The sequence below is a fragment of the Emys orbicularis genome, chromosome 3 (assembly GCF_028017835.1).
Source record: "Emys orbicularis isolate rEmyOrb1 chromosome 3, rEmyOrb1.hap1, whole genome shotgun sequence".
NCBI classification, from domain to species: Eukaryota; Metazoa; Chordata; order Testudines; family Emydidae; genus Emys; species Emys orbicularis.
The window spans coordinates 213799677-213825713 of NC_088685.1; the positions used below are offsets into that span (position 1 = coordinate 213799677).

Below are 26037 nucleotides of genomic sequence, written 5' to 3' on the forward strand. Positions count from 1 at the left end.
AGAACCGACCCCACACCGGGATGTCCCCAGGCCAGCCAGAACCGACCCCCCGACCCGGATTGTCCCCAGGCCAGCCAGAACCGACCCGCGACCCGGATTGTCCCCAGGCCAGCCAGAACCGACCCCCCGACCCGGATTGTCCCCAGGCCAGCCAGAACCGACCCCCCGACCCGGATTGTCCCCAGGCCAGCCAGAACCGACCCCCCGACCCGAATTGTCCCCAGGCCAGCCAGAACCGACCCCCCGACCCGGATTGTCCCCAGGCCAGCCAGAACCGACCCCTCACCGGGATGTCCCCAGGCCAGCCAGAACCGACCCCCCGACCCGGATTGTCCCCAGGCCAGCCAGAACCGACCCCCCGACCCGGATTGTCCCCAGGCCAGCCAGAACCGACCCCTCACCGGGATGTCCCCAGGCCAGCCAGAACCGACCCCCCGACCCGGATTGTCCCCAGGCCAGCCAGAACCGACCCCCCGACCCGGATTGTCCCAAGGCCAGCCAGAACCGACCCCACACCGGGATGTCCCCAGGCCAGCCAGAACCGACCCCCCGACCCAGATTGTCCCCAGGCCAGCCAGAACCGACCCCCCGACCCGGATTGTCCCCAGGCCAGCCAGAACCGACCCCTCACCGGGATGTCCCCAGGCCAGCCAGAACCGACCCCACACCGGGATGTCCCCAGGCCAGCCAGAACCGACCCCTCAACGGGATGTCCCCAGGCTAGCCAGAACCTACCCCCCGACCCGGATTGTCCCCAGGCCAGCCAGAACCGACCCCTCACCGGGATGTCCCCAGGCCAGCCAAAACCGACCCCCGACCCAGACTGTCCCCAGGCCAGCCAGAACCTACCCCCGACCCAGACTGTCCCCAGGCCAGCCAGAACCGACCCCTCACCCGGACTGTCCCCAGGCCAGCCAGAACCGACCCCTCACCCGGACTGTCCCCAGGCCAGCCAGAACCGACCCCTCACCGGGATGTCCCCAGGCCAGCCAGAACCGACCCCCCGACCCGGACTGTCCCCAGGCCAGCCAGAACCGACCCCTCACCGGGATGTCCCCAGGCCAGCCAGAACCGACCCCTCACCGGGATGTCCCTAGGCTAGCCAGAACCGACCCCTCACCGGGATGTCCCCAGGCCAGCCAGAACCGACCCCCCAACCCGGATTGTCCCCAGGCCAGCCAGAACCGACCCCCCAACCCGGATTGTCCCCAGGCCAGCCAGAACCGACCCCCCAACCCGGATTGTCCCCAGGCCAGCCAGAACCGACCCCCCAACCCGGATTGTCCCCAGGCCAGCCAGAACTGACCCCTCACCGGGCAAGTCCAATTGGGATATCCTCAGGCCAGCCAGAACTGACACCGGGTTAGTCCAACCGCGATATCCCTAGGCCAGCCCGAACCAAACCAACCCTGGGCTAGTCCAACCAGGATATCCCCAGGCCAGCCAGAACCGACCCCACACCAGGATGTCCCCAGGCCAGCCAGAACCAAACTGAAACTGGGCGAGTCCAACTGGGATAGCCCCAGACCAGCCAGAACCGACCCAACACCAGGATGTCCCCAGGCCAGCCAGAACCAAACAAGCCCAATTCTCTTGTCCTAGATCGATGTCCAAGTGCCTGCTGACAGCATGTCCCCATGCCTGTGACCTGCCCATCCAGAGACTGTTGGACACAGTTTCTCTACCTGGGCAGAGCTGGTCTCCTCTTTCGTTCCCTCCCTCTGTTCCATCCGCACTCCTTGGTCCCCCCCTCTCCTGCCCCCCCGCCATCACCACTTACTCCCCCGGTTCAATCTCCCCTCCCAGTCTGCTCCGCTCTTCCCAAGGCTCCCCAGTTCCCTGTTCCACTCCATCCCTGCTGCCCCCATCCACTTCCATCTCCCCTCTCACCTGTTCTCCCACTTCGCTCCATGGTATCTCTCACCTCCCAGTTCCCTATTCCCCCCAGGTCCTTCTCCCTCCCCTGCACCACCCCGTCCCACACCTGCTCCTGGTGCTGCCGGATGAGCTGGGCGATCTCCTGCTGCTCGTGCGGGTCTAGTTTCTTCACGAAGAAGAGCAGCTCCCACCACTCGGCCCGGCTCAGGGCCTCCAAGTCCTCGCTCAGCCGCTCCGTCAGGTAGGGCAGGGAGTACAGCCCCCCAAGGGGCTTGCAGTAAAACGTCTGGGTCACTGCATGGGGGCACAGCAAGGCAAAGACAAACCCTGAGCGCCTCAGCAGGACAGTTACCCTGCTGCAGAGCCATCCGAGCCAGGAGGGGACAGCTGGCCTGGGCCAGTCAGGCAGCCAAGGGCCAGCATTCAAAGGGAGTTTAGTCTCTTAACAGGCTGGCCGGATTCCCAGTCTGCCATCTGCCGGCAAACAGAGCGAGCGCATGAAGCAAGAGCAGAGAACACTGGGTGGCTGTCAGGACCCGCTCAGAGCCGAGGGGAGATCCAGCAGGCATTTTAAAGAAAAGGATTGCCATTGAAACGGATTGAAATCTGAGCTCACTCCTCACAGCCAGCTGCTCAGTTCAATCCAGATGCCAGGCGGCCGGTGTGGTGTAGCAAGGGGAGAATTATTACAGTCCCACTCGTCATTTTGGGGACACGACACCATCACAAAGACTGACCACTGGCTACAGGACTGTCAACAAAGGAAAGGGGGCAAGAAAGGGGGGACATCTAGGGGGTACTGTGGAGATCAGGGGTAAGTCTTACTTAACAGCCTCCCTAACATCTGGAAGAAGGGAGTAAGCAGCATCTTAACCGGCAGGCTCCGCTCTGCTTGGGGGAGCGGAGAACACATGTGAGGACTGAAAAATAAAGAAGGACCTGAAGAGAACAAACATTTGCTCAGTAGAAGCACCTGCTTTTGGTGCTCAGAAACAACTGTCCCAGGGCCGTACAAGTACCTAGGCAGAGAGATTTCCCGCACACCAAAACTGCAAGCATAAAAGGCCACATTTGTTCACTGCTGTATTAACTGGTGTGAGGGTCCTGGGCTCAGTCACAGTAGTGAACAGATGTGGCTTGGGGGTGGAGTACTCAGAGATCTTAGTTTCGTGTAGGCCCAGATTTGATACTGGTGGCGAGAAGGGGTGTGATTTCTACCAATATAGTTAGACCATTACACTGTTAGTCTTAAAGGTGCCACAGGACCCTATGTTGCTCTTTATTGGTATAAGTGTGCCTTATACTGGTCTAGCTCGGTCCTTTTCCCAGGCAGGAATAAGCGATATCGGTATAAACACGTTTATCCTGGTATAACTGCATCCACACCAGGGACCGTAGCAATGTAACTCTGTCAGTATAGTTAAAGCAGTACGATTTGTGTGTCTAGACAAGGCCTTGGTCCCTGTGGCAACCATCATGACAAAACTGGTCCCCCCGCTGGGCTCCTAGGCACTGGATACTATGAATAATTAATAACAATGTCAATCTTTTATTAAGCACCTAACAATCAAAACAATTCCCTTTCAAAGGTGTGAATCCTATAGGAGGCTGACTAGCATTCGCAGCTTGCCTTTCAGTCCAGGTTTAAAAACCCAGCAATTTACACACAACAAAACTGAACATCTCGGAAAGCTAAGCACTCAGAAGTTAGGAAACACGGGAATTAAGGTTCCCTGTACAACCTTAACTCGGCCCCCTTGTGTGTTCGCATTAAGATACAGTCTTTAATTACGTGACCACATGCTGTTTTTTCCACAGTGCCCCTTTAAAAAGGATTTAGAGGTCACGGTGGACCAGCAACTCGATGTGAGCTCCCAGTGCAACGCTGGGCCAAAAAGGGCTCATGCGACCCCAGGAGGTGTAAACCGGGGAGGAGGGAACAGGAGCGGGGATGTGATTTGACTCCATATACAGTGCTAGTGAGACTGATGCTGGAATACAGCGTCCGGTTCTGGTGTCCATGTTTTAAGAAGGTTGAAAAATTGGAGAGGGGGCAGAGAAGAGCCACAAAAACAAGAGGCTTGGAGAAAATGCCTCACCGTGAGAGACTTAAAGCGCTCAGTCTGTTTAGCTGATCAAAAAAGAGACGGCAGGGTGACTCGATTGTGGTGTATAAGTACCTCCATGGGGACAGAAGGGCTCTTTAACCCCACAGAGAAAGGCAGAACAAGAGCCAGCGTCTGGAAGCTGAAGCCAGACAAATTCAGATTAGAAATAAGGCCCGGATTTTGAACAGTGAGGATGATCAACCCATGGAACATACTACCAAGGGAAGTGGTGGATTCTCCATCTCTTCAAAGCAAGATGGAATCACTTTCTAGAAGTTGCTTTAGCTAAACCCAATCTATTAAACTCAATATTGGGGTCAACTTGGTGAAATTCTCTGGCCTGTGTTACACAGGAGGTCAGACTAGAGCAGTGGTTCTTGGCCGGGAGTACGCAGGGGTCACATCTACTCATCTAGATATTTGCCTAGTTTTACAACAGGCTACAGAAAAAGCACCAGCGAAGTCAGTACAAACTAAAATTTCATACAATGACTTGTTTATACGGCTCTATATACTATACACTGAAATGTAAGTACAATATTTATATTCCAGTTGATTTATTTTAATAATTCTATGGTAAATATGAGAAAGTCAGCAATTTTTCAGAAATTGTGTGGCTGTGACACTTTTGTATTTCTATGTCTGATTTTGTAAGCAAGTCGTTTTTAAGTGAGGTGAAATTGGGGGTGCACAAGACAAATCAGACTCCTGTAAGGGGTCCAGTAGTCTGGAAAGGTTGAGAGCCACTGGACTACATGATCTTGTGGTTCCCTTCTGGCCTTAATTGCTATGAATCGTTACTAGAATACCATGTCCAGTTCCAGCGTCCACACATTAAGAACGATGTTGCAAAAATAGAGAGGTCAGAGAAGAGCCATAAGAATGATCAACAGTCTGGAAAACATGCAAGACTCTTAAAGAGCTTAGGCTCTGTCTACACTTGCAGAGTTTTTGCGCTGTCAGTTTCACCGGTGATAGGGAACCGGTGAAAGAAAAGTGCTGGTTTGCGTCCTCACTCACTTCCACAGGCGTCAGAGTGTGTTCACATTTGCAGCACTGCCATGGCTGATGAGAGCAGCTATCCCACAGTGCAGCTCGCTCCAGGGTCCCTGCCCAGCCTCCTGTCCCCAAACACCGATCAGCTCCAGTAGCTCAGCATTGCTCCAAGCAGGGGATCGTTTGCTCCCTGGAGCAGCCATTGCCACCTGGCCAGATAAGTGAGCACTTGCCAAGAAACCAGGAAGGGGAGTTTCAAAGTTCCCTGGGGTTTATAGAGGAGGGGTGGACATCTGTTTACCTGGCGTCAGAGCTGCAGAGCTGCTGGCTAGAGTGGTCACCTAGGCACTGTGGGAGATCCTCTGGAGGCTAAAAGCTCTGTAAACAGGAAGAACGTGTCTTCACTTGCACATCACTGCAAAAGCATCACTGGTAAGAGCTGTATATGCCTCTCGTGGTTTTCTGTTTGCGGTGAAACTTCTGAGTTTCACCGCAAAAAGGCATTAGGACGTGTAGATGCTCCCACGGTTTTTGCGCAAAAAATGGACTTTTTCCACTTTAAATGGCAAGTGTAGGCATGCCCAGCCTCTATTTACCTTATTGAAAGGAAGGCTAAAAGGAGCCCTGATCATGGTCCGTAAGTTCTTACGCAGGGAGAAGGTATCATCCATCACTAGAGAGCTCGGTAACAGAAGGGCTTGTCTACATGCAGACTGCACAGGGTAAAGGTGTGATTTTAAACAAATATATTTAAAGCATTGCCAAAGCTGTGGGGCCACACTTATTCCAGTTTAAATCAGGTTTATTTCAGGTAAACTAGCTTGAGTAGGAATAGATATAAGCTAAACTGAATTAAACCATGTGTAAACTGAAATAAGAGCATCCCCACAGGGGTTTGCAGCTGTTTAACTAAACCAGTTTTGAATTAAGCCAAAGCAACTGGTGTTCAGGCAAAGTTTAACTGACAGACATCACACGGGCCAGTGGCTGGCGGTCAGTGATGGAGAAAGCCAAACTGGAAATAGAAGCACGCTTTTCTAACTGAGAGGGTGACTGAAGACTGAAACAGCTTACTCTCTGCCACTTGGAGTCCTTAAATCAAGACTGGATGTCTGTCTAAAAGATGCATCCTACTTCAACAACAAATTGTTGGGTTTGATGCAGGAATTACTGGGGCAATTCTCTACCATGTGTTACGCAGGAGGTCAGACTAGATGAACTATGCAAAAGGTTTTCAAAAGCGACTAAATTTTGGGTGCCTCGATTTTGGGGTGTTCAACTTAAGACACCTTAAAGGGATGTGATTTTCAGAAATTGTTGAGTACCCTGCCTAGAAAAGCCAGACCTTTTAAGGTGCTTCAAGATGAACCACCAGAAATGCAGACACCCAAAATTACTAAACAGCTTTTAAAACCTTAGCCTATCGAACTCCAAAAAAAGCACACCAGTGCTTTTAAAACTTATGAACCTACGTTGTTTTATTCATTCCTCTTGATTTTATATGCACCAAATTTCAGGTGGTTTCATTTGCAGCAAGTGCCAAAATATCAAAACATGCTGGTTTTAGCAGTTAGTTCAGTTTAATTCTAACTAGAGTTTATGTGCACGTTCTAGAGTATGAAATGACATTTTAAACCTATTGTTATCTAAACACGTGTCCCATGCAGCTCTAAGTCATATCACTGACAAGCTGTCATCCCTCCTACAGAACACGCAGAATTACTTTTCTCTTTAGGAAAATCCCTAGAAGAAATGTAAGTCACTCCATACTGGCAAGGAAATGTGAGCAGTCCCAAAGTGCACCCCAAAGCATGTGGGAGCAACAGGCAGAGCATGCACATGTACGTACAGTGCACATAACCTCACCTGTGGTTAACGTCAAGTTCTCGGTCAGACTGGATACCTTTTCCTGGGCAGCTTCTTCTTCAGGCTGCTCTCCAGCACCAATAATCTCCACCATGTGCCAGTGCACCCAGTAAGTCCGGCCTGTAGATTGCCACAAAACCTGTGGGTGAAACAGACGTGTGATCAGACCTGCCACTTCCCCAATGCCCACGTTCTATAAATAGAGAAGGGAATACGCCCACCACCATCTCACCCAGTAAGCTGTATAAATGTGGGCACACTCTGTGGTATCCAGGACACACACTGTGGCTTAGTCAATATTGATATTGGAACCTTTGCCTTTCCTGATTTTAAACAGGCAAACTTAATACTGCATTAACAAGTTCTTTTGGGTCTGTTTCCTAGGTTCTTTTTTAAAAACAGCATCAGGAACTACTTACGTAAGTTCTACCAGCTTTGCTTGTGCTGCTTGGAAACTCCTTGCTCATGATTTATTCAGGGTACGTCTACACTGCAACTGAGAATGAGCTTCCCAGCACAGGTCAACAGACTCACGCCAGCTCTGCTCAAGCCAGGACACCACAAACAGCAGCATAGCCAGGGATAGCGGGGCAGCAACGCAGTGCAAAGCCACCCAGCCTCCTAGACACATTCACGGACAGCTAGCCTAAGCCACTGCCCATGCAACCTTGCTATGTGTGTGCTAGCTAGAGCAGGGGCCGTGCATGTGTCTACCAGTGCCAGGAAGCCTGCTCTCAGCCGCAGCGTAGACACAGCCTCAGCTTATAGAATTTAAAAGCTGCTCTCCTACTAGATATGAGAGAGAGAGAGAGAGTGAGTGTGTGTGTGTGCACGTGAGCGCATACACCTAATTCTAAGTGCACAGCTAGGGCCATTGTCTGCTGTACATGCTCTGCAGACAGTCTCCCGCTTGTCCCATCGTAGCAGACTCAAAAACGACTTCTTTCAAGCCAAGCGAAGGCCTTCGCTCTCAACAGAGACCGGTACCCAGCCAAGTTTTCAAGCACAGGACACTGCTTTGACAAAGCTGGCATCGTATCTACAAGTCTGAACACGGTTCTGAAAGGACAGTGCCTTCTTCACACTGACAATTTCAGCCCTCCTAGGCCGCAGACTTTTAAAAACCCTTATGAAGAAAGATAACAAAAGGAGGATGAGTCAGCGTTTAGGAACTTCTTAAAGACCTTGGGGGGGGGGGGGGGAACCCTTCACAAATAACATCTGACAAAGCACAGGCCTGGGCCCACAAGTAAAGATTTTCACGATCAGCTGAAAGCAGAGGGAGACCTCCTAGATGACTAGAGCTGCCCTGTCCTCCAGGCTGGAGGTCAGTGAGATGATTGGTGTGCCAGCAATCCTCCAGTTTTAACTTAAGGACCGAGAGTGTGTTATACTAGTGTGGACAGGAGAAGTGGGCAGGTGCAATGGGATGATAGATTTTTATGCAGAGTAAAGGGCCTGGAAGAAAAAGGGGACCTCCGGTGACAGAATTTTGTTGTGGAGGATGGAAACTGAACGGCTGGTGGATAAAGACGGGCGCCGAGCAGGGAGGAGCAAGTCCATGCGGTGAAAGTGCCACGCCTGGCAAATGAGGGCTCTGCTGTAGGCAGTATACAGTGACTGATCAAGTGAGGCCAGGCCACGGAACAGAGAAGTGAGGGTGTCAAGAAGGAAGGAGAAACGGCAAGGGAAGGACTGTTTGTTTGTTAAAGCGGCCGTTATGGCTGGCAGGGCCTTCTCCGAGGGCTCAGACTCTGGAATTTGCTTCCCGCCTTGATCCAAAATAGCTCAGATTTGGTGACTTCCTGGTCACGTTACTAAGACCCCTGTTTGACACGGCTTCTGGAGAGGACAGAGGACATGCGTCCCACAGCAATTAGGGGATGGAAGTAAGTTTCTGTAGGCACTGGCTGGCTGAGCTCCTGGGGGAATGCTGCTGGATTTCACTCTATTGTATAACTAATGAGGTAGGGTGCCTAGAGCCTTGCAGAGACATCTTTTTTACAGTTTCAACTCTAAATAAATCAGGATGCACCCAGCCATCAACTGCACTGCAGACATCTTATCTGGACACTGCGGCACACTCTCCAACCAGCTGATCTCACCAGTGACAGGAAGAATGGGACAGAGCCACTGCCATTACCAGGAATTTTTATACCGTCGCCAGGCCAGATGAGCGGTTCCCCGGCTCTGGGCTCCCAAAGCCAGCTTCTCAGGCTCAGGTGTGGCACGGCTCGGTGCACCAAGACGGATCATGCCTGGGGCAGCCAGGACAGCTCACAGCACATCTGTGGAGGATGCTGCACACACGCCGGATAGTTGCTCTTTTCATGGGGGTGGGTCTGGAGGACTGGACGCTGCTGATTCAGAGGCCGCTGACTGGGTCAGGATGGTTTTTAAATCTAGCCTTCCTTGTCTTGTCCACACGCAATGGCTCGCTCTCTATCTCAAGGAAGGAGATGGTTTCAGTGAAGCTGACCGGGAGGGTTGTGAGGGCGGCGGAGGCAGCCAAGGAAGATAGCGTAATGGGCTAGGCAAAGCAGAGTGCTGGTCTGGGGAAGGCCAGAGCTCTGGAGGAAGTTGGGCACTGACGGAGGAGGGAAGAGAACGTCCATGGTGGCCCCATGTTTTAAGCATGGGAAAAGAAAGCAGAGAGGATGGAGTAGGGTCAAGTGGGTCACAGCACAGGATCACAGAGAGGAGCTGTGGCCACATCTGGGCAGGATTCTAAAGCCCCCTCTGTGACGCTGGCAGACCAGGTGCCAGCTCGCGCCAAGGCCTCACTGAACACTGACAAATACAGAGCTGGAAACCGGTCTGGCTCACCTGCGGGTTGGTATAGTTACAATAGATATCAGAGTTACAGTAATGTGATTAGACTTTATGAAATGCTTGTAGGATGAATTTTACTATCTGTATCTCATGCTATAAGGCAATACATCAGTGTTTGCTCTGTAACTGTAAAATGTTTGTTCTGAAACGCTGTAACTCACTAAACAAGAAAAAACATCACCTAGTGCAAAACGCTGGATTCCTACAGCAGGTGGTACCTTCTGCCCAGCAGAAAGGACTACTGAATCCAACTGGGCCATTGTGGAACAAAGACTTTGTCCATTGCTCCCCACACACACCCATGAAGAGGTTACGTTCAGAAGCACTCATCCCATCAGCCTGGACTCTAGGGACGTGGCGATAAAAACCCCTGACCAGAAGGAACTGGGGTCCTTTTGTGCTGTCTGGACTCTAAGGGGCAAAGATTTCTAAGCATAAACAAGAGATCCCCACGCTGCTTGGCCTGGGTCAGCCCTAAAGGACACACACAGCTGCTTATTATAGAAGCTGAAAGTACCTACTTAAATCTAAGACGGCAACTCATTGTTGCGCATGTTTCCTGTTTTAACCCTGTAAATAACCCGCATTTCTCTTCTGACTTACTACATCTTTAGACCAGGTCTATACTACAGACCTGTACCAGTCTAATTACGTCACTCAGGGGTGTGAAAACTCCACCCCTTGAGCGATTTAGTAACACCAGCTTAACCCCCCGTGTAGACAGCGTGATGTCGATAGGAGGGTTTCTCCCGTTGACACAGCTACCGCCTCTCGCAGAGGTGGATTAACGACACCGACGGGAGACGCTCTCCCATTGGTGTAGAAGCGTCTTCAATTAAGCACTACTGTGGCACAGCTGTGCCAGTGCACGGTTTTAAGTGTAGACCTGCCCTAAGTTAGTTTATTGGCTACAGGCCCGGTCTTTGGTTTGAAATCTGAGTACAGCTGACCTGGGGTAAGTGACTGGTCCTTGGGGACTGGGAGTGACCTGAATATTGTTGTGATTTTTGGTGTAAAGTGACTATCACAGAGGCAAGCTTGCCTGGGTGGCGAGATAGATCAGAATGCCCCAGGGGACCTGCGAAGTTTACACTTGTTACTTGGTTGGTGAAATCTAATTACACAACTCACAACCAGTTTGGGGTTTGTGCCCTGAGGTTGCGATTCTCACTTGTGAGCCACTCCAGACAGCATGACACCATCAACCATGGCTTTTGGTTCCTAAACACAGTGGAAAGCACGTTTAAGCACTTCTCGCTAACTCTGTTTGGCTGCAGACACAACATGCTTTGCAACACATTCTAGTCTACACTGGGACCTAAGCCAGAACACCCACCGGAACAGGGCTGGGCAAATCAAGTGAACTCCTGCTAACTGGAACCACATCCAAACACCGTTCCTAAGTATGGTCCAAGGCGAAGTGAGGACGTGGCCTCAGAGAGGGAAACCACTGCGGAACGGAATGGGGAAAGGGAGCGTGAGGAGTGGTCACAGAATACTGATTACAAGTGCAGTCTGGGACAGGGCGGGCTAGACTGTAAACGCAATACTGGGTGTGAGGTAATATGGTCTGCCCAGCTGATAGGTGGGCGTACAATGCTACAGCACAAGACGGACACATGAAATGTTCAAACAAACCCCAGAAGGCAAGCAGAGCAATGAACGTCATGAATAAGCACATGACCCACAGGGCAGCCGTCGCACAGGGCGGAGAGAGCTGACCCATCTATGGTGGGGAAAGGGAGAGTCTGGTAGGGAGCGTGGCCAGGAGCTCCATGGAGAAGCATGGAACGGAAGTGGGTGTGGTCAGGGCTCAAAGTTCCCCAACACCCACTGGCCCAGGTGAAAACCTTCTGCACCCCCAGCCCTGCAGTCTGAAGGAACAAGCGTTAGGTGCTGGCTATGCTGTACCCTATTTAACAGGGGTACAGTCTGGTCAATCTCCCGACAGATCACAGCCATGCAGGACCCTGTCTCCTTGCAACTCCCAGCTCTCATTGAAACCTGCACTTCCCCCAACACTGCAGTCACGCCTTCCGTCCCCACTCCCCGAGCCCGGCTTCCCCCGCTAAGGAGCAGAGCGAGGGTGCCAGCCTTCCTCTCCCAACACCCCCCGCCCCGCTTCAAACGGCAGAGAATGAGACCAACACTGCATCTGACTTTGTTCTCCTCTCCCTCCATGGTGCCGCCGTCTACTGCCCACGGGAACATTTCCGCCACCTTTCTTTCTGGCCTGGACTCCTAGCGCCTCCTCTTCTGTGCGCCACAATCCCACCCGTCTGACCTCTAGCCACCCACCTCCCTGACCACAGCCTAGGAGCAGCTCTCCCACCCACCAAAATGGGCACCAGCCTGATCTGCTCCCCTCGGGTCCTTCCCTCACTGAGGCCCCTGTGCCTGGCCAGTGTCTCAGCTCCAACACAGCCTGCTGCGCTCTCTACTTGCCCCGCTACCCAGCAGCCTCTGACTTCCCCCAGCAGTGCCAGGACTTCTCTGCTCTCCGCCCTCTCCTCACCTCTCCAGTGAGGGTCACTGACTCTCCACACTCACCCAGCTCAAAGATCCCCAGCCCTGCCCCAGCCCCACCATCCACGTCCTCAACTCCTGCTGCTGCACAGTGGAGGGCCTCTAGCACATGTCCCAGCCCAAGGAGGACTTGCTCCGCTGCAAATCCCCTCTCCTTCTATGGCTCTGCCCCTAGCGTGCACCATGCTCACCGCCCAGCCACCTTCAGCTCCCTCCTTAATCCCTCCCTCACATCCCCCTCCTCCCGGGATCCTCCTAACTTCTGCAGGAAGAAAACTCGCAAGATCCAAGTGGAACTCCATCCCTCTGCCGCCCAGTCCCCACTTCCTTTCCCCCTCTGCCTCTCACCACCACCCCCTCTCATGGCCCCAATCACTGAACCTGAGAGCTCATCTTCTCTCTTCCTGCAGCCCCTCTACCCCGCCCCTGTGACCCTATCCCACCCTGATCCCCCTCACCGCCAGCTCATTCCTCTCCCAGGACAAGCATGCTTTAGTCTCTCCCACCTTAAAAAAACATCCTTGACCTCCTTTACCTCAACCACTATCTCCCTCAGGGCATCAGCACATAAACTGAATTTACTAACAAATTAAATGATCCCTCAATTCGAGGAAGATCTCTACCACGGAATTATATATGGGTCCTGAGATGACTCGAGAGTCTGATCCTGGACCCGCAAATCCACCCGCAGTAGGTACAGACATTTCGTGGCAGGCCAGTTGCCTGCTGGGAGAAAGTTCTTTCTTTTTTTTCCTTCCTTCTCTCTCTTTTCAGCTTCGAGGGCAAGGCGCTTCTCCTCGAAGCGGGCCACTGCCTGATGGAGGAAATGGCACCATTGGGATCGGTTAGTGGCTTGTTCCTCCCAGCTTGTGATGTCCACATCAGTTTTCTTAAGATCCGCTTTCAGCACGTCTTTGTAGCGTTTCCTCTGACCACCGCGGGATCTCTGGCCATGGATGAGCTGAGAGTAGAGGGCTTGTTTTGGGAGGCGAGAGTCTGGCATCTTGCACATAATGTCCGGCACAGCGAAGTCTGTGCATGAGGATCACTGCTTCCATGCTGGTGACATTGGCTTCAGCGAGGATGCTGGTGTTAGTGCGGCGATCTTCCCACTTGACACGAAGGATCTTCCGGAGGCATCGTTGGTGGTACCTCTCCAAGCTCTTGAGGTGCTGTTGACAGGTCACCCAGGTTTTGCATCCATAGCGGAGTGTAGGAACAACAATTGTCTTCTAGTCCTGGATCTTGGTGTCCTGCTGTAGGTCACGGTCCATGAAAACGCGTTGGAAAAATTTCCCAAAGGAAGCACTTGCGCGCTGGATCTCACTGTCGATTTTTGAGTTTTGAGAAAGTTGGCTACCAAGGTAGCAAAAGTGCTCAACTGTCTCCAAAGTGTGACCCTCGATGGTGATTTGTGGTGGGTCATGTGCAAGGCCTAAGACAAGCTGATGGAGCACTTTAGTCTTCCCAATAGTGAGTGCAAGTCCTAGGCTTTGGTAAGCTTGTGCAAGAAAATCCAGTATAGACTGAAGGTCATTCTCAGTGTGCGTGAGGATGACACAGTCATCAGCATACTGAAGATCAGTAATGGACGCCCTGAAGACTTTAGACTTTGAGTGGAGACATCGAAGATTAAAGACCCTCCCATCCATTCTATACCGAATGTCAGCTCCATTGGGGAGGTGGTCTTTAACGAGGACCAACATGATTGTTAAATAGATGGAGAACAAGGTTGGGACAATAACGCAACCTTGCTTAACCCCAGTTTTGATGACAAAAGGTTCCATCTCAAGGCCATTTCAGAGAATCGTGGCAGTCATTTGATCATGGAGAAGCCTTACAACCTTAATAAATTTTGGAGGGCAGCTAAATCTGGCCAGCACCTTTCACAGGGCTTCACAATTGACAGAGTCAAAGGCCTTTGTCAAATCGATGAAAGCCATGTACAGGTTCTGACTTTGCTCTCGAGACTTTTCCTGGATTTGGCGGGCAACACAGATCATGTCAGTTGTCCCACAGGATGGTCTAAAACCACACAGATTCCGGCAATATTTCCTCAGCAAGGAGAAGTAATGGTTTAAGAGGATACAGGCAAGAATTTTCCCTGCTGTAGAAAGCAAGGCAATGCCTCGATAGTTTCCACACTCCGACTTATCTCCTTTCTTAAAGATTGTAACAATGTTAGCGCTTCTCAAGTCTTCTGGAATCTTCTCATTATACCAGATATGAAGAAAAAGTTTGTGGAGCTTCCCTACCAATTCTTCACCTCCAAACTTGTAGACTTCAGGCCCTGCTGCCTTGTTGTTCTTAGTTTGCATAATGGCTCGTGTTACTTCTTCTGGGGGGTGGGGGGATGGATCAGCAAGAGATTCTCTTTCATGTCGTTGAGGTCTAGATTCAATAGTGGCATCAGAGACAGTTGACTCATGGTTCAGGACTAACTCAAAATGCTCCATCTGGCTTTGATGGCTTCGCTCGCCTTAAAATACGTTGATCCGTCTTGGCCTCGGAGTGGTGTGGGTGGAGCATGGACCATAAATGGCCCTTATTGCCTGAAAAAAACTCCTCATGTCATGTTTATCAGTGTAAAGCTCAATCTCCTTGGCCTTTTCTCGCCACCACTTATTTTTGATGACACAGATTTTCCTTAGGGCTTCAGCCTTGAGTTGCTTGAATGACACTTTCTTCTGCTGGCGTGATATGTCGTTTTGCCACATGAGATGAGCTCTTCTCTTCTCGTCAAGCAGGCCCTGAATCTCAGTATCGTTCTCATCAAACCAATCTTGGTGATGGCGGGTGGCATAGCCAATGGACTCAGCACATGCTGAGAGAATGGCAGCCTTGAATCTCAGAAATTGTCGTCATCATCATCATCTGCTATAGGCATAGCGGCAAACTTCTCTTGGAGACATTGCTTAAGTTTCTCCCGAGTCAGGTGGGCTCTGTCTGCAGGTCTGACCTTGCACCAAGCACATGCCGCTCTGCACATGCATAGTGCGAAGGGAGCCCCTCAGACCGGACTCTCACTTGCAGCTGGCTCTCCTAAACGGAAAGCATGTGGATGAAAAACCTGTTCACCCTCGGCCAGGGGAGCACAGCCTGTTTGTGGATCAAAGGAAGCCAGCTACAGAGAGTCCAAGCCAAACACCTGGGACCAGAGCTCTCAGGGGCAGGGACGTTTTACCAGGAAGGATGGGAAGCAATGCCACTTGCAGTGTTTCACCCTCCTCCCTTACTCTCTGCCAGTCCCACGCTCCTCCGTTCCTCGGGCACTCACCTGCACAGGGGGCATCCCGTTATTGCTCTGGCGGAACTCGCCCTCGTCCCCAGCGCTGATCTCCTCGTAGTCCTCCATCATGCGCACCATCATCCCCGGCTTGAGGCTCTCCTGCACGTACTCCACGTAGCTGCTGCGCCTGGCGAAGTCGGACAAAGTCAAGAACCCAGGGCCCTGCTTTTTGCGCGGGGAGGGCTTTGGTGTGACCAGAGGCACCTGGACGGCGGCGCAGGCGGGAGCCTTGGGCTGGAAGATGGAGCGGACGACCCGCGGCTGCCCCTCCTGCAGGGACAGCAGCTCCATCCTCTGGCTGCGGTCCCAGCCCATCACCCGCACCAGCTCGGAGATGAGATTGGCCATGGCCATGCTGAACTCGAACTCCCGCTGCATGCGGCTCCTCTCCCCGACGTGAGCGCAGGGCACGGCGCAGTCCTGCCGCTCCCCGCCCAGCTCCGTGCTGCTGTTGAGCTTGTCCACGAGAGAGGTGACGCACAGATAGCGCTTCACCAGCGAGAACAGCAGCTTCCCGGGGATCTGCAACAGACACAGCATCAGAGCCACGGTACGAGAGCTCCCCTCCCACCCCCCTGCCTGCCCACCTGTCCTGGAGCAGCGCTACCCACCCCCAACAGGCCCCCACCAGCCTGCCCACCCTGAGCTATGTTATCCCTCCCCTCCCCCATCCCTAACAGGCCTCTGAGCCAACCCTCCCCACAACCTCCCCCCGTCCTCCCCACCCTGAGCCAACCCTCCCCCATCCTCGCCACCCTGAGCCAACCCTCCCCTCCCCTCCCCCATCCCTAACAGGCCTCTGAGCCAACCCTCTCCACAACCTCCCCACCCTGAGCCTCCCCACCCTGAGCCAACCCTCCCCTCCCCCATCCCTAACAGGCCTCTGAGCCAACCCTCCCCACAACCTCCCCCTGTCCTGCCCACCCTGAGCCAACCCTCCCCCATCCTCGCCACCCTGAGCCAATCCTCCCCTCCCCCATCCCTAACAGGCCTCTGAGCCAACCCTCTCCACAACCTCCCCCCGTCCTCCCCACCCTGAGCCAACCCTCCCCCATCCTCGCCACCCTGAGCCAACCCTCCCCTCCCCCATCCCTAACAGGCCTCTGAGCCAACCCTCCCCACAACCTCCCCCTGTCCTGCCCACCCTGAGCCAACCCTCCCCCATCCTCGCCACCCTGAGCCAACCCTCCCCTCCCCCATCCCTAACAGGCCTCTGAGCCAACCCTCCCCACAACCTCCCCCTGTCCTGCCCACCCTGAGCCAACCCTCCCCCATCCTCGCCACCCTGAGCCAATCCTCCCCTCCCCCATCCCTAACAGGCCTCTGAGCCAACCCTCTCCACAACCTCCCCCCGTCCTCCCCACCCTGAGCCAACCCTCCCCCATCCTCGCCACCCTGAGCCAACCCTCCCCTCCCCCATCCCTAACAGGCCTCTGAGCCAACCCTCCCCACAACCTCCCCCTGTCCTGCCTTCCCTGAGCCAACCCTCCCCCATCCTCGCCACCCTGAGCCAACCTTCCCCTCCCCAATAGGCCTCTGAGCTCTCTCCCGTCACCACACCGTCCATCTCCATACCAGACAGGCCTCCAAGCCCCCAGCCCAGTGAAGCCCCCTGCTCCTGTGCCCCTCCCCCTGAGCTAGCCAGCCCTGCGGGTACCTGGGGCAGGTGGATCCCCTCGAAGGACATGCAGTGCTCTTCGGAGGATGTGGTCTCTGCAAACAGCTCCAGGAGGGTGTAGCGACTGTCGAAGTCCATGTGCTGCTCAATGCCGTCCTGCTGGCTCAGGGACAGGAGAACGTAGGCCCGACTCCCTGCAGCAGCGACACACACCAGCTGAGCGCTTTCCCTCCCACCTGCCCCTCAGGAGCGTCTCAATCTTCCCAGCACCCGAGCCCTGGCCTCTCTCCATTTCTCCCAGCGCCCCTCAGGAGCGTCTCTGCCCCAGAAAGGGGAATCAGCCACACAAAGCCAAACAACACCCCCATGACCACCTATCCCCCTTGGACAACTCAAACCTGACACCCCCCACGGACCCTTCCAACCACCACCCAGCCACTAAACAACCAACTAAAATGTGGGGCTATCACTGCACGGGAGAGTTCCCAAGGCCTGCAGTACCCCAGGCTTTTCCCACAGCAAGAGGCCAAGTCCCAGTCCAGGGAGAAGAGTCAATGAGAGCCATGGAGTTTACTGCCCCCCCCAAAGTGAAATAACAAACGAAACAAAAAGCAATCAACAAAAGCTAGATTGCAGCCATGAACTGGGAGCACCCGCCCACACTGCCGGTGACCCTGCAAAGTAAAATAAAAAGCTTATGCTTTTGTTTTGCTGCTTTCTGACGGCAAAAGAAGCCTGACCCTTCCATTCCTCTCTCCCAAAACAGCCTGTCCCCCTCGGGTTTGGAATTAGGGAGCTGAGCCCTGTCAGTTGCGGGACTGACTGGAGAATGAGTGAAATGGGGACTCTCACCAGTCGAGAGAGGGAAACAACATCACTGTTAAAGCTCCCGGAAAACATCTCACTTGAATGACGAGGAGCATTGCGAAGACCCCCGCCTGCTAAAGATTCAACGCCCATGCCTCTGAGTTGAGAGAGCTCACCCTACACAAGCTCTCAGACACCCAGCAGGTCCTCCGGAAAACTACAAAATGTACACGCCTCGTATCGTAAGGAGAAAATAAAACAAGCCACAGAAAACCCCTGGTTTTGGAAAAAGCCCTTTCAGGCCCCGTTTGTCATCAGACACAACCCAAAAGGCACAAGCACGTTTTTTAAAACCCTTTGCAGGTCGCCTTGCAGGTGTTGTTGGGACTTTATCACCCTGTATTGATGGGCCCGTAACTTTCTGACCAGTGTCCTTTGGGGCTGCCACGTGCCACGCTTGGCACTTCCTGAGGGTGTGTGTGAAGTCTGAGCACAGCCCCTGTAGCTGGCGAAGAAGGGCTCAGAACATGAAGAATGTCTTTGCTCACTAATAACCCAAGACAGCAAAGGCAGATTACAGATGTGCCCCCTCTTTGTAGGGTCGCCCCTTTGGCGTGGCAGAAAAGTCAGGCTGTTTTAAGCTATCCAGATATCACCTTGGCAGATGTAAGGATTTGAGACGGTCTGATGCAGCACCAGCATTGCTCCCTGCCTGCCCCAAGCGGGGTCTCCACTGCCCCTGGATAGCGCAGGACGGAGGGGGGAATCTCAATTCAAGCACACTGCAAAATCCCCCCCAAGTGGCTAATTAAAGACCCACGCTTGTTTCCACTGATATCAATGGGAGCAGGATTAGATCTGAGGGGTCTGGCGACATCTTACACTGACAGAGCTTGTTACTGAATAAACTCTCACTAAACTGAGCTGAAGGACACCCGTGTGCTTTTCCCCGACTCCATCACTCACTACCCTGGGCCTCTCCGTACCAGGCCCATTCCCTGTCATGCAGTTGCAAGCCCCGGAACAACCTCGTCAAGGCTGTGTCCACTCAGTTCTGTCCCAGCTAGGAGCACAACTACTCCCTGCTGCTAACCGGGCAGCTGCCAGATGGCCTCCCAGACACAGCAGCGAGACACATACCTGTATATCAAGAGGGCAAGGTTTAGTGGGAGTGGTGGTGTACACAAGCACAACCTGGACAGCTGCTCTACAGAATTTGCATAGCTCTGCACCAATATTTTTTAGCCACAGCCAAGCAGCTCTCACCCCACCACACACGGCCCTGCGCAGTGCCACATCTTCTTATACCCAGTCAGCACGTCAGACTGGAAACTCATTGGGCAGGGAATTCTTCCTGGTTCATTGTCTTTAGAGCATCGGGCACAGCTCTGATGGCGTTTCACAGATCTATTGACCGGCACCGATACGGAGTAGGTGGAAGATTGCTCCCCACTGTGTTCATTTGCCTTCAGGGACCCCTGGAAGGTGGGGACTGGGATGAAGCAAAAGTGGGAAACCTTGGCTAGTTCTGAAGCATCCCCTTGAAACAGTACCGTCAATACCCGCTAGCATAGTGTCCCTTTGCCAGGCAGGAAGGCAGCAAGAAAATCTGAGCCTGGTCCCCAGGCCTGAACTGCTTTTTGCAAGACCTAGAACTTGGCATTACGCACAGGATCAGTGCCAATGGCGTCCTCCTCTGCCACATGACCGTGCCAGGCACCTACCTCTTGTCTGTGCCTATACATTGGTGTCCAGATACCACATCAATGGTGCCCTGCCCGCCCTGTGCCTACAACACCTACTACTAGTTCTGGGGCAGGAGAAATGACTCCATCTGGGAAAGGAGCCCTCTCTCTTTTGTGGGGGCTTGGGTGCTAGCAGCAGGCGTTTCTCCTTCTCTGCAGGTCTACTCCAGCTCACAAAGTGACCTCGGAGAGTTTACTGCCCTGAGATTTTAGAGGTCACAGCCGACCTGACGTAGGAGCCCCTTTCCCATTCACAGAGCCACAGCTGGCCTCAGACTACAGCATTAGGAACCAGAGACCTCGCTGAGAATTTTACTGCAGCCATCAATGAGCCGTTAGGAAAACTTTATAGTGGATTTAACTTCGGCTCATCCACGAGGACACTGCACCAGGCGGTGATAGCTCTGAAGAGAGAGAGGTTTGTATGGATGAGGCCAGTGCTTCAAAAGTTTTGCTTGGAGACTCTGATCCCTGACCCTTTGGAAAGAGACTGTCTAGTTCTGGGACCTGGACGTACTGCAGCTTGTCTCGGGTAACCCATCAGAGCTTGTCTATTTAAACTCCTGCCCTGCGTGTGGAATTTCCATTCAACCAGCTCTGCCCGAGCGTCTCTGGGGAAACACTTGTCTTGTGGCCTAGGAGGTTCCCCCGACCAGTGTAATTCCAGAGCGTTCGGCTCAAAGCCCTCACGTGACAATAGCCTCTCCTGGGTCTCCTGCTCAGAACCAGGCTGCCTGCCCCCCCCCCCCCCCCGCCTCGGGAGGATCACTCAGAACCAGACCCCCCCCCCCCCCCCCCGGAGGATCACTCAGAACCAGACTCCCCGTCCGTCCGTCCCCCTCGGGAGGATCACCCAGAACCAGACCGCCCCCCCCCCCCCCCTCAGGAGGATCACTCAGAACCAGACCACCCCCCCCCCCCTCATGAGGATCACCCAGAACCAGACTCCCCCCCCCCGTCGGGAGGATCACCCAGAACCAGACCGCCCCCCCCTCGGGAGGATCACTCAGAACTAGGAGAAGGGGCTTGTTTTGCTGCTGTGCAGATTCTTAGGCTCTTATCGCCCCCGAGCCCTGCGTGAGAGGGGCAGTCTCTCTCCACCTGCCTGTTCGGTACTATTACTGTACCCTGGCCAGATCAAACTGCACAGGACTAGACGCTGTCCTCCCACCGGAGCTAGCTGTCTCCTCCTCTTGGCTGGAGGGGTGACAGAGGAACGGGAGAGAAAGAGAGAAAGACAGCGACAGGCTGGCTGTGGCTACAAGAACAGGTCCACTTGCCAGGGCTGAGTTCTCGAGGGGCTGCAGCTGGAGATGGGTGAGATAGTATCTCTGATTGGACCAGCTTATTAGCTGTTCTCACGCCCAGAGACAGACCAAATGTGCCACAAAAACTAAAGTCTATGGAAAGAAGGGGAAGGGAGACGGGCAGGAGAGGCAAGGAACTCTGTAGGGTGGGAACTCCCCCGCTGCTTGATGCTTTGTTAGGAACACCGGAGCTCTGCGGACCAAGCAGGGGCTGGGAATGAAGGAAGCTCTGCTGCTTGGTTACGGAGGGCAGGTCTGCACCACTGTAGTGTTTAAGTGAAGACTCTCCTACACCGACAGGAGAGAGCGCTCCCGTCACTGCAATCCACCCCCCCGAGAGGCGGTAGCTGCCCCACTGACATAGTGCTGTCTACACGGGGGTTAGGTCGGTATAAAGTCGCTCGGGGGGGTGGACATAGGTCTGTAGGGTAGACCTGGCCTTAGTCACTGCCAGCAAGAACTGTCCTTGGGGAAATGGAGGCAGGATGAGCCAAAAAATCCTTCCAAGGCAAAGGGGCAGACAGGGAAACCACCAGGCTCTTCCAAAGAGCACACAGAAAATCCACGTCCCTGAGCCACTCGCTAACAAGAGGCTCGGAAATGTTTTTAGCATCAAGTTTTAGCTTATCAAATAGGATACAACGGCAAGCGGGAAATGAAGGTTCTGTGTAAGCTCCCAAACTCCACTGGGATTCTCCAAGGAGCACCAGGTAATACAGCGACATGGGCTTCAGAGTCCAGAATGCTGCTCTAGGCTGCCCGGAGCAGCACCGTAGATGGGCATGGGGCCTGGCTCTTCAGTACCCCCAGCAGACGAAAGACGACTGGAACTAAACCCAGGTCTCCCACAGCAGTGCAGTCCCAATGCCTTGTCCTCAGCATCTCACTCTGCTCACTGCTTGGCTTCATTCCTCCCAAGAAATTCTGCTGAGTTTGTGGGCCTTGGAAGCGTTTGGAGATCAATTATGGGACTTCTCCCTCCCTAGGAGGCACCTTGAAACACATTCAGGCCTCTGAGTTCTACATTCTACTGGGAAACCTCGAGATGAGCAAGTCAGGCCCTCAGCAGCCAGTGGCTACTCAGAGTACTGAGCCCACATACTAGAAACAGTACCCAGCCCCAACTCCTCCCCAGCCACCCAGAAGAGAACAGGGTCCCCGAGAAGATCCTGCTGCCTGGGGGAACCCAGCTCCAATCTTTTCCCCTTCCCAGAGAGCTCCAGGATCCCCCCAGTACAGCTGGGCCTGGCCCAGCCCTTCTCTGGGGCTCCTGGCCAGGAGATCTCACCTGCGTCATGTGAAGCCAGGGCCCTCAGCATCTTGCCGGCGCTGCGACGGATTTGCTTCTCCTCATTACACAGCATCTTCATCAGCAGGTCCAAGGCCCCGGTCTCCTTGAAGACGCCCGTCAGCGAGCCAATGCTGGCGTAGGCGCTCAGCACGTGGATGGTGTTGAGGATGGAGGACTCCGGGCCCGTGGGCCCGGCCATCTGCCGGCTAGCCCGCTGCACCAGGTTCCTGACGTCAGCCTTCATCTCCAGCAGCGAGGCCTCGTCCAGCGTGACGTCCGGAGGGAACGTGCTGGGCGCCTTCTCCTCCTTCACCCGCTGCCCCTCGGGCTTCCTCTTGCCCAGCAGTGTCGGGCAGTTGGCATACACCTCCTCTGCCGACATCCACATCAGGATGTTCTCCGCTTTGCTCTCCGCCGAAGAGGCATTGGTGCTGCTCCCTGGGCCCTCCTCCAAGCTGAGGATGCTCCAGCGAATCAGGTACTCGGTGTGGCCATCGTGGCCCCGGCGCTGCCGGATCAGCTCCTCGGGGTGGGCCTGCAGCGTGGGCCCCAGGTGCACGAGCAGGTTTCCATTCCTCCTCTCGCCCACCATGACGGGGAATGTCTGCGCAGAGAGAGAGAGGCAGGAGCAGGTTATGATCCACCTAGGAACCCCGGTCGAGAGCTCGGGGAGAGAGCTCTCCAGGGAAGAACCTCTGGGACCCAGCTGGTAGGAGAGGGGACTAGAGATGGAGAGCTCTGCATGTTCTGCCCCGAGCCCTGCCACCGACCTGCTATGTCACCTTAAGCAAGTCACCACCTCTGTTTTCCCTCCCACACTTGATCGGTCTTGTGTGTTTGGACTGTAAGTTCTTCAGGGCAGAGACAGCCACTCACTGTGTTTGTACAGCAAATAGCTCAACATCCTCCATCATTCCCCAAGGGGAAAAGTCATTAACAGAATTTCCTAGGTTCAATACACATACAGTAAATGAATCTCACTGAATAAATCAATTTCCACTGACCCAGTCATTCCCTAAACTGCATGCAAACTGTCTGAGTTTTCCTGGTACTGAACGGGAAGGTTCACCAGAGCCAGACCTCACATCGAGGCAAGTACCATGGACATGATACCTTGGCACATGCAGACCAAGAAACTCAATTTGCTTTTCTATTGCCATTTCTGCATTTCAAGCGCCTCTCTGGCTTGCAGCCTTATTTATGGCTGGGGGCCAGCGGCCAGCCTGCGAGCAGGAAACTTCCTATCGGTATGAACAGATAGGACATGCGCTGTGCGTAGCACTGTTCTCAAAGATCCTGGGGACTAGACTGCATGTAAAGCACCAATCTCTGTACTATTCATGATGCTGGGTTACATTCATTAACACGGAGAGAGTGACTAATGGACTCCACGTGGCAGACAGTGGGGAGGAATGAATAGATGCTGCCTGAATCATTTACCCATATGGCCAAGGGAGCTGGTAATAAGGAGAAACATTGTGCACCTTAGCTGGATCTGGATCAGTTCTCTGAGTCATTGTCTACAAGCAGACATCACACAAGGAAACGATCATCCTTCCTACAACTTGAGGATGGCCTCTGCATGCAAAGGAGGGCTATACTGAGATGCAGAGGGAGGGCACATCCAGACCTAAATCCTGTAGCACGGTCCCTGGATTCCACAGCACCCTGGTACAGCAGAGCTGGGATTCTGTGGGTGCTTCCTCTGAATTAAACAGTGGATGACATTATGTATTCTATACATATATTGTAGTAGCACCCAGGAGCTCCAGGCCAGGGCCAGGATCCCCTTGTGCCACATACTGTATAAATACAGAACAAAAAGAAGGTGCTAGCCCCAAACAGCTTACATAGACTAGAAACTGAATGAAACAGGGAAAGAAATAACACACAACAGCTCCTGTGTCATTTACTCTGATCTTACATTGCACTCACTTCACTGTCCTCACATTTTCAGCGTTCATAATGTGCTACCGAGTTTTGTGATAACAAAAGTTGTCAGGTGAAGCTGGAGGTTTTGGCAGCTGGGTAGGAAACAGCTGGGGCTTTAAGCACCTCGACAGGCATTTTAGGATTGTGTGGTAAGTTCAATAGCTGAGTGGTTTTACTAAAGTTCTCAGCAGCGAAATAGTAAATACACCTCTACCCCGATATAACACTGTCCTCGGGAGCTCAAAAATCTTACCGCGTTATAGGTGAAACCGCATTATATCGAACTTGCTTTGATCCGCCGGAGTGTGCAGCACCACCCCCCCGGAGCACTGCTTTACCGCGTTATAGCCGAATTCGCGTTATATCGGGGTAGAGGTGTACCATGAGGTTTCAGAGTAATGTCACAGTGAGATGAATGGGGCAACTCCTCAGGCGGTCTATGGACTCAAACCACTGCACTGGTTACACTCAGTTCACATTTGCAAGGAAGTCTTCACAAACACATGGCGACTCTTATTTTAATGAATGCTTAGGTGCGGACTCTGCAGCTGGGAATAGCACCACTCCACGCTGCTGCAGCATTCAGGAAGCAAGCCGGCCTCACCACTCTTCCAAGCGCCCGCGGCTCGCTGGACTCTACAACCAATTTGATACCTTCCCCTCCAAGCCCACTACCAATTGGCGCCCACCCCCTGCTTTAGCCTCCTGTCCCTATTACCATGCACCTCCCCGCTCCTGGAGTACCCTTAGTTCACTGATCAGCGACAGGCCCTCGGGAGCCCACCGAAACCCCTGATGGGCACCAGAGAGCGGTTCAAAGACCCAGCCAGCCCCCTCCCCCCAAGCTGGGGCTCTGGGCAGGGAGCTGCAGCGTGTAAGGGTTTCTCTGGGCGGGGACACGGGCTAGAATGGCTGTTGCACAATGATCCTGCAACGGCTCCTGCCGTCACCCCCAGCAGTGCCAGCCCCATCCCAGCTCCCTCCGGCCAGGAGCTCCCTCCCCACGGCCCTAAACCCGCCCGCCCCACCTCTGCCCTCCCGGCCCGGCCCGGCCGCCCGCCCCACCTCTGCCCTCCCGCCCGGGGCGGCCCCGCCACAGACACACCTCGGGCCAGCTCCAGCCCTGCGCCCCGGGCCCCGCCGCCCCCCTCCCGGACCGGCCACTCGCCGCCGCCGCCCCCCGGCTCCTCCTCCCCGCCCCGAGTCCTGCTGGGGCCTGCGGGGGCTTCGTGCGCTCGGCGCGACCCCGCCCCCGGGCCGCAGCCCAGGCCCTGGCGGTGCCCGGGGCGCGGGGGGGGGACTCCGCCCCTCCCGGCCCAGACACTCCAGAGCGCGCGGCCCTGCCGGACCCGCCCCCGCCGTCCCGAGCCCGGCACCCAGCCGCGCGTCCCCGCCGCCGTCCCGAGCCCGGCACCTGTCCAGTCAGCGCCGCGCTCCCGTCCTCGCCTTGGCCGCGCTCCGCTTCCGGGTACGGCGGCGCATGCGCGGCACGAGCCTCGCTTACGGGTCGCAGCGGCGGCACAGGGCGAGCGCCGGGGCGCATGCGCCGTAGAGCTGAGGCGCATGGGTAGTCGGGGCAGCTGCTTGCGGGGGGGGCGATGGGCTGGTCCCCTTTGCCTGCGGGGGGCGGCGCGTGCCAGCCCCGCCCGGGACTGTGCGCTGCGCGGATGCCTGCAGCTGCAGAGAAATCCTCCCCACAGCCCCCAGCCTGCCCCACACAGCCCCCCCCATTTCCCGTGCAGCCCCCAATCCTCCCCACAGCCCCCAGTCTGCCCCACACAGCCCCCCCATTTCCCGTGCAGCCCCCAATCCTCCCCACAGCCCCCAGTCTGCCCCACACAG

The 26037-nt window shown here is 54.4% G+C and overlaps 1 protein-coding gene across 1 annotated transcript in view; it reads right to left on the bottom strand.

The window, feature by feature from the left end:
• Positions 1–25649, bottom strand: part of LOC135875868 (cullin-9-like) — a 63753-nt gene extending 38104 nt beyond the window's left edge. Inside the window, exons 1-6 of the mRNA XM_065400927.1 lie at positions 25610–25649; positions 22261–22867; positions 17153–17307; positions 15484–16017; positions 6849–6987; positions 1985–2172 (exon numbers count right to left, since the gene is read on the bottom strand). Of these exons, the coding sequence (XP_065256999.1) occupies positions 1985–2172; positions 6849–6987; positions 15484–16017; positions 17153–17307; positions 22261–22855 (1611 nt within the window). The 5' untranslated portion in view covers positions 22856–22867; positions 25610–25649. The remainder of the gene's footprint in view (positions 1–1984; positions 2173–6848; positions 6988–15483; positions 16018–17152; positions 17308–22260; positions 22868–25609) is intronic.
• Between the last annotated feature and the right edge of the window lie 388 nt (positions 25650–26037).